At 42.4% G+C, this 8,444-nt stretch overlaps 2 protein-coding genes across 6 annotated transcripts in view; both read left to right on the forward strand.

The window, feature by feature from the left end:
• The window catches only part of LOC111156104 (SMG1, nonsense mediated mRNA decay associated PI3K related kinase), a 107,810-nt gene extending 102,577 nt beyond the window's left edge, over positions 1 to 5,233 (forward strand). For all 4 annotated transcript variants that reach the window (XM_022516717.1, XM_022516718.1, XM_022516719.1 and 1 more), the window contains one exon: positions 768 to 5,233. In XM_022516717.1, coding sequence (XP_022372425.1) covers positions 768 to 845 — 78 coding nt within the window. In that variant the 3' untranslated portion in view covers positions 846 to 5,233. The remainder of the gene's footprint in view (positions 1 to 767) is intronic.
• Positions 5,234 to 7,655: 2,422 nt separating this feature from the next.
• LOC111156213 (ADP ribosylation factor like GTPase 6 interacting protein 1) overlaps positions 7,656 to 8,444 on the forward strand; it is an 8,608-nt gene continuing 7,819 nt past the window's right edge. The window contains exon 1 of one of the 2 annotated variants that reach the window (XM_022516954.1): positions 7,656 to 7,803. In XM_022516954.1, coding sequence (XP_022372662.1) covers positions 7,768 to 7,803 — 36 coding nt within the window. In that variant the 5' untranslated portion in view covers positions 7,656 to 7,767. The remainder of the gene's footprint in view (positions 7,804 to 8,444) is intronic. The other variant, XM_022516953.1, reaches the window with a different exon arrangement.

An 8,444-nucleotide genomic window follows, 5' to 3' on the forward strand; every position in this document is an offset into this window, starting at 1 on the left:
GAGCCCGATGCGGGGCTCGATCCCAGGACCCCGAGATCACGACCCGAGCCGAAGGCAGCGGCTTAACCCACTGAGCCACCCAGGCGCCCCGCAAAGGCAGATTCTTAATCAGCTGAGCCATCAGGCAGGCACTCCATGACTGTCTGTCTTTAGCTGTCTATTTGTTTGAAGGATCTTTGGCTATGGTGCTTATTATTGTTTCAGTCATTAAATTTTATATGAAGGAGAGCAGGAGTGGGGTAAGTATAGAGATCTTGGTGCACAACTTTGGTATAAGTCGTCATTCAGCAGCTGTATATGGAGCATTTAGCATACATTTGGGCCCTCTGGATTCTTTGGATGTAGAGATGATTGTATCTCTTACTATAAAAGAAAATTTAGCTGAGTCAGAATCAGTAGACATTTGTCGAGCACCTAACTATATTTCAGAATCTGCCATGTACTTCTTTTTACACTGCTTAAGCATTTACTTAGTGACTTCATGTGTTTAACCCCAAGAGCACCTGTGGGGTCAGTGGGGGCTCTGTCTTCATCTAAGGATTTATAAGGCTCAAAGAGGTTGTAACTTTTCCAAGACACACATCTTGTACATAATTCAGTGGAATTATGAGGGAAGCTCAGGTTACTTAACATTACCACAACAACTACACATCCTTTGGGTAATTAATCGGGGTGATTAGAAACTTAATCTTAAACAACTCCTAGAACTCATATATGTTTTTTAAAGGTCTGAGTGGTTTAAAATATTCTCCTGCCTACTTTTACAGGTTGACTATGTCATTAAGGAAGCAACTAATCTAGATAACTTGGCTCAGCTGTATGAAGGTTGGACAGCCTGGGTATGAATGGTGAGACAGTAGATGAGTCTGGTTAAGCGAGGTCAGACATCCACCAGAATCAACTCAGCCTCAGGCATCCAAAGCCACACCACAGTCGGTGGTGATGCAACTGGGGGCTTACTCTGAGGAACCCTAGGAAATCTCGGTGCGCTAGGAAGTGAATCCTGCAGGACAGCTGCACTCAGGGATACGCCCAACACCATGGCCTGCAACCCCAGGGTCAAGGGTGAAAGAAAGAAAGCTCACCGCCTGAACATGGAGATTGTCTTTCTGCCACAGAAAACGTGTCAGGAGGTTAGCTGCAGAAAGAAATCGGGATGCTGCGGAGCACAGAGTGATCTGGAACTCCATTCCACCTGACCCTGTGTGTACAATCCAGGAAAAAACAAACCCCGCTCAGAAACAGAGAAAACTGGGGCCGCGAAGAAATCACAGCCAAGGAAGATTTGATGCATTCAGATTCTCGTGTAACACTCGTTGCTTGGCAACAGTACTGGTTGGGTTGACCAGTAGGTACAAAAAGGCTATGCGATAAGAATTTCAGAAATGGACTGGAAATGGAGAGCTATGTAACAGACACACTACATTGGAAGAACTTACTTCTGAAATGAAGGGAAAAAAAAACTACCCATCATCCTCCTCCCCAATCCCACACCATCTACCCATTCCCCTTTTACCTGATCTAGTAGATTAGCCATCTTTCTAATTTACTTTTATTTCAATCCTTATATTTCATATGCCTCCATCTCGATGTTGTTAACTTAACAACTTATATTTGGAGTGACAAGCAGAAATTTCTCCAGAACAACTGATAACATGGAAAATTCAAGGATTGTTTAAAGGTGTGATGATCACATACAAAATATAATTCTGGTTATTTAAGTCATTTCTGTGATTCTATCATGTACAGTTTCCAGAATTGTCACTGTGCATTCAAAAGTAATGAATCTAACAGACATTTGATTTAATGTCTCCCCTTTGCTTATAGTGTGCATTTTTGGGAGGTCATTCAAATTTTCCCTCTTCTGCGATTGCTGTAGTTTCTTTCATAGAAAGTAGCTAATCCAATGTAATCTTTTACCTTTTTAAAAACCAGGATAGAGTACTATTAGAGTTTTACATTGTTGATGAGAGATTAACAATAAAGTGATGTTCTGGTGGAGGTAGAGTGAGATGTTTTTTAATTGTTTTCTCATTTAATACTTTTAATTTACACTTTGTAAATTAAAAGTGCTTTGGTTTACCTGGCATTTTAGGACATGTACATGAAACATCAGCAAAAATGAGAACCACCACCATCTTTTCTTGAGTTCAGTTTTTAGTCTGTGAAGTACTTTACTTTTTGCACAATTTTAATAGTTGCTGTGAATTCATGATCAAGGTTTCCTTAAATTTAGTATTGCACTTCAGTACTGTAAGCTGAATTGTTGATCCAAAATAAAAATCCAGACTAGAATAGGATTCATAAAATCACGTATCAACACAGAGTAAAACACAAAATCTTGATTGAGTACCTTTTTCCTGCATTTTAGAGGTTAGGACTGTGATCATTTCTGGTTGCCAATCTTCACAGACAAACTTGAAGGGTATTAAGGAAAGATTCCACATAGCTCTGGCCTTTTCTGTATTCTGATTGCCACATTAGTCTGTAATCTTAACTTACCCATGAGAGAATGCATCTCAGTGCTTTTGTAATACTTAGGCAAGTATTGCAAGAAAGGTGGTATTTTCAAATACCCAGGTGTCTAATAGCAAGTTAAGGAACCTAGTGCATCAAATTTTATTTTCTTCATTCATTTGAACCTTATTTTCACAATCAAAACAACCTATCTGGAATAATAATGCCATATTGTGTTATGCACGCTGTTTTATTTCCTAGAGGCTGTGTGGGAGCTACTGCACTTACTTGATTACCTCTGCTCTCTCAAAAGTAAAGTCTTTTTCAGCAACATTATTGTCGGAGGAAGAAACTTTTATCACAGTGATAAAACAAGTTCACACTAGTTTGTCCCTACAGATAGTATTCAGAAATTGTTTTTTCTTTGGTAAAGAAGATAAATGAAATAGATGAATTTTATTGCCTGTGAATTTCAGGCCACAGAGGTATCTGGCACCTTATCCGAGCAAAAACAAAACAGCTTTATATCAAAAACCTGTGCCTCTGGTAAATTATCCATCACTTTTATTTCAAAATGGTCCCTCAGAGAACAGTGTGGCATGTACATGTTTGGTTGTGGGGCAGATGTAACTGAGGACTTGAAAGCTTGCTCTTTACTGCACTCTGGACAGTAAGACCCCAGTCTGTGCGGTCTGGCTTCCTCTGGGAAGTCATTCTGCTGAGCAGCCTTGGCTTTTTGAACAGTTATAAGCAAACTCCACAGATGTAATCACTGGTGAAATTCAGCCCTGGTGATAGAGCAGATTGAGAAGACAGGGCTATATTTGGGGTATTATCTTGTAAAATAAAGTTTGGAGTGCTTTCGTTAGTCATACATTTTTGATGATATAAAACACCTGTGGAAATCCAGGGATCTGCTCTTTTCGTCTTTCTCTCTCTTTCTAAGATTCAGGGGGTATAGAATAACCTACAACCTCTTCAATTCAGAGTACCCTTGGAAATTGAAGTTTATCTTACGTGTTTTGTTGTCTTTGATTTTCTAAAATTCCTTGAATTTTATTTGGTATCTCTACAAGCTGTGGAGGCTTAGTTGGTTTATGGAGCTGTGTGTATTTCTTAGTTTTTCTTTGGTGTGTCTTGCAGGATCTCATTCTTTCTGGTCATGAGTTGTTAACATAGTTTGCTAGATGATTATGAACATTCTTTTGTGTCTGGCACTTGTGAGTTTTGAGCTATGTGAGATTTCTGTGTGTGAATTGATAATCAAGCTCTTGATCTACTTCCCTACATTGTTTTTTTAGAGCCCAAACCCCAGGTTCAGGGTGAGGGGTTGTGTCACAAAGAAAAACTTCCATCACTTCTGCCCTTAACACTTGCCACTATTACCTAAGCTTAGTATGTAGTTTTCTTAATATTGTCTATATTTGGTATTATCTGCATTGTTTTTGTTTGTGGTTGTTCTGATGTGTGAAATTTAAGGAAAGAGCCATTAAAAAATGCCGAGCAGGGCAATGCAAGTACAGCCAAATATTAGAGTTGATGTGCAATCTTAGGTCCTTTTAAATCTGGGGTATTATAGGCAGTACTTTAAATTGAAAAGTCTTCCTGGCCTATTATCCTCCACATATTTGTAATTACTCTGGGGGCTTACCTGTTTTGGCAGTACTAAAATCAAAGGAGCTGGTTCTTCTTTTCTCTTAATTCTTTTCATATTAAAGGAAGCACCTACAATTAGCCTGTTAGTCCTCTTCATACACATCAAAAACCAGTGACTGCTTTACTCTTAGCACACGTACCTTTGTTTTAGACAAAATTAGATGTGAAAACCAGTGACCTTCCATTCTCTATCTTGGGCTTGCGAAATGTCAGTAATTTTAGAGCTTTAAGTCTGCCTCCTTAAATCAAGGAGGCAAACTTCTAGTAATGTAAGGATCACTTAAGGTAGATTTTGTTTTCAATATATGAGTTATATTAGGAACATTCCTTCAGTGGAGGAAACTAGCGTTACAAATTTTTCCAAACATTGCAGAAGGGGAAATCTACTGTATTATGAACCTCTAAGGATTTGTTGCACTTTTCCTGCTTTTTAGGCCTGGGTAACAGTGTCACCATCCCTTTTTTTCAAAAGGGCAGTGGACTCTGAGAAACTTTAAAGGTTCAGGGGTTAGTTGTACAACGGGAACCCCTTGAAGTCCCTTGTTTTCTATTGGAATTTGGGCTTACTAGGGAAAAGCTGTTTGTTGTGCTAATGTAAAACTGTCATACAATTAGTTTGATTTTTTTGAAGATGGCAAACTCAAGGAATTGCATGTTCCGAAATGCAGGCTTGTAGAATGTTTTTCTTTCAAAACAGGCTGATTTTGTTCTTTTCCTGGCAGTCCAAGTTTCAGCTCCTATCTAAAGTTCTTGTGTCAGTTTTTTTTCTGGTTTAAATTTCTCTTACATTTCCACCTGTAATGTCAGTGGCAGTATCCTACTTCACTTGTTAATTTACCATTATAAGAGCAAATTGAGTTGAACTGAATCTTCCTTGTCCTAGTAACATTGTATAAAGTGGCATCTCTGTACAAAAGGTTGTAATGCCTCCCGATGGATATAATTTTGTGATTGTATTTAAGATTAAAAGTTGAATAAATCACACCAGCTTCCTGAAAATGTTCATAATGCATCTTTTGGAAAACAAAAATACATGCCTACTTTGTGCATATTTGCATTAACACAGCAAAGATTGTATGAAATACATTTTTCAGAAAATAAAGTCTTAAAAGACGTAGCATTTAAGCTCTGAATTTATTGGTCGCAGTAGTATTGGTTCCAGAAAACTTGCTTTTGGAATATGGGTAGAGTTTTTGGGGTTGTTTTGTTTTGTTTTAAAGTATTAATACTTCCAAAAATTTTTGTAAAGTTTAGTTCTCAACTTTTTTTTTAAGAATTTATTTTTATCTTTACACCTAATATGGGACTTAAACCACAACCCTGAGATGAAGAGTCAAATGCTTGGCCAACTTGAGCCAGCCAGGCACCCCTCAAAGTAATTTTTTTTTGTTTTTTTTTTAAATCTTCGAAGTAGTATAGTATTTTTGAGCAGCAGTGAAAATTTTACTTTTATGGGTAAGTTCTAGTATTGTGTGTAATTTGTTAAGCTTAACTTTATTAGTATTTAAAAACAAACCACAGGACATTACTGGCGTGTGTATTCCTCTTGGGTGTGAAAGCTCTGAAGGAAAATAGAATTAAAATGTCTGGCTTGTTTTAAATATCTGGAAATCAGATTGCACTTTGTTGTTGCTAGATTATAAGAGGATTTGTGTTAACTGTGTTATCATGGGGCACCTTTCAAAAGATCACATCCTGTTTTTGTAGTTGAAAAACAAAGCTCAAAAGAAAGCACCAGGGGTAGGTGTTTTTTAAATAATTAAACCAATTGGAAGTTGACAGAAAGACCTTGTACAGGTGCTCCTGGACTGTGAAGTTGCAAATAGATCTGGGAGCACCTTCCTTGAGTAACAAAAATATTGGGGAGTGGGGAGACTGTGCTGCTTGAGTTGTTTCAATTCTTTTCACCTACCTCAATTTCACGCTGGTGTTGAGGTCTTAAGTAGTATATAGGGAACTTGGGTGAACCAGAAGCATTTTGTAGCAGACTGTTTTCCCACAGTAGAGATGTCATTTTTAAAGCGTAAAAATTCTTTGGCTTCTTTGGAAGGAGATACTCCTGGGTCTATACCAAGATTTTTGTACCCAGTGCTTAATATATTCACTATGTGGCTGCTGACTGGGAACTTTTAAATTTTCTTTTGAAGAGGGACAAGAGGGCCTGCTCCTCAAACTTAATAGCTTTAAAATCTCCCCAAATGGGATCTCTGTTTCAACTGGCTGCATCTTACCTACAGAAACTTATTTTCCCCCCAAAGTGACACATCATTGAAGAGTCCCCTTCCTTCGCAAAGGCTTTCTTTCCCCCTCTTGAGTGTTTCTACCCCCATCCAGACGCCCGCCCCCGCCAAAGATCCACGGTAAATTTCACACCCTTCATGAAATTCACACTGCTCCTATCCCCAATGGCTTTCTTAGGGGCCGCTGTGTCCTCTCACATTTCTTTATGCCTTACCCTGAACTGTTAAGAATCTGGGTAGTTATTTAAGGAATTCTTTTAAAATAAATGTAAATCTGTGGCATAATGCAGGTGATTATAAAAAAGAAAAAAGGCTGAGAGGTAAAAGCCCTGGTACGTTTTCCTGAAACATCTCTGACCAGGCCAACATTTGGCACGGTTTTGTTCGTGTTAATGAAAATCAAAGCACTTAATGCATTTTGAAATTTTGCAGAGAAAAGACGTGTAAGTAATTCATCTTAATATTATCTAGTAGTTTTTCTAAATTGCTGACGAATTCCACTGCTTAAGAGTGGGTTTACATCTTTCCTTAGCAAGACCTCCAGTGTTTCTGTCAAAACCAGACCCTTTATGGAGGACCTCGTCGTTTCATAAGTAACAAACGCCCTGTCAAAGATTTCCCTGAAGACCCACATAAATAAGCGAACTTTCCCCAAGTTGGAGAACTATGCCCAGATTCTCCCGTCCCCCCGCCCCCAATCTAGCTAAGGCCTTACTCTTAATGGTTAGTTGGGGCAAACTGCCGACAATTTACAGAAACAGCTCTTTCAACTCGTCCTCAAAACCTCATGGGGTGGGCACGAGCGTCCAGCGTCTCAAATTTGGGCTTAACCGCCCAGGAGCTGCGTCAGGGCGGCCGCAGGGGGGCGCAGCGAGAGCGACGGGCACCGGGCCTTTTGATCACAGCGAGGTCAGCGTCACGCGCCCATCTCTGCTCTCCGCCTGATAATGCGTGTCCTGTTTCTTCCAGTCACCTTAGCTACTTTGAACTCCAGCAGAAGAGGGTCTGAGAGCTACCATGGCGGCCTCCCCTGATGACACCGCGGACGGACCAAGGAGGCCGAGGAACAGCCAAGAACAGCGGCGGCAGTTCAACCGCTTCCGAAAGACCTGGGCGGGGCGTCACACAGCTTTTGGGCTCTGGTTGGTCGTCCCTTGTCCCCGCCCCCTCGCCCTGCGAGGCCTCGGTCTCCTTTGACCTGGATTTCAAGCCATGCGCTGGGCAGCGGTTGGTCGAAACTTGAGTTCAATCCACCCAATGAGGAGCGGGCTTCGCGGAGACTGTCGGGAAAGGCGGCTGGCATATATTAGCGGCCTGCGGTGCGTACCCTCGCGCCAGGGTGGCTGTGTGGCTGCCGGTGGGAGGCTTGTTTTGGGGGGCGGCTTGCGCCCACTAAGGAAACACCTCAGGGACAATGGCGGAGGGAGATAATCGCAGCACCAACCTGCTGGTGAGTCGTGAGGGAACCAAGCAGGGCCTCCGGGCTTGGGTGGGCTTGGCCTGGCGGCGCTTGCGGCCTCGTTCCCCTCACCCGTGGTGGGCCCGGCCATCTCTCCCGGTTCCCAGTCGCAGGCGGCGACGCCTGCCCCTCGGGCCTCTTGGGTAGGTGCGGCGCGGCGGTCGCGAGACGTGTCGACCCCTAACATCCCCTGGGGAAGGTACAGGACGCGGTGAGGAGGGCGCGCGATCTGGCACCGCGAATAGGGGATGAAGAGGAAGTGGAGAAGGGGGCCTGAGATTAGCCTGGGGTGAAGCCTGGGGCAGAGGGCCGCGAGGGGCCGGCCTATCGAGCGCTTTTGAGCCCCAGGCCCCCAGTCGTATCCGGGTTTCCCCTCCTTGATTTCAACCAGGCTGTCCCTTCGTTCTTTTTCCCAGTACTTGGGCAGCGTGGAGAGTCAAAGGGCTGCTGCCGAGAATTTGTTAGAGCTGGCACGGCTTACACCGCAGGGAGGCTCTGAGCTCACCGCAGGAACTGGGACTAGGGTCCTGCAGGAGGGTCAGTGGGGGGACCTTGTGTTTGTCTGGCCTTTGTAAGGGAGGGGGTGTGTGTGTGTGTGTGTGTGTGTGTGTGTGTGTGTGTGTGTGTGTGTG

Source organism: Enhydra lutris, unplaced genomic scaffold (assembly GCF_002288905.1).
Source record: "Enhydra lutris kenyoni isolate GAN:26980312 unplaced genomic scaffold, ASM228890v2 scaffoldscaffold45, whole genome shotgun sequence".
In the NCBI taxonomy this organism is placed as follows: Eukaryota; Metazoa; Chordata; class Mammalia; order Carnivora; family Mustelidae; genus Enhydra; species Enhydra lutris.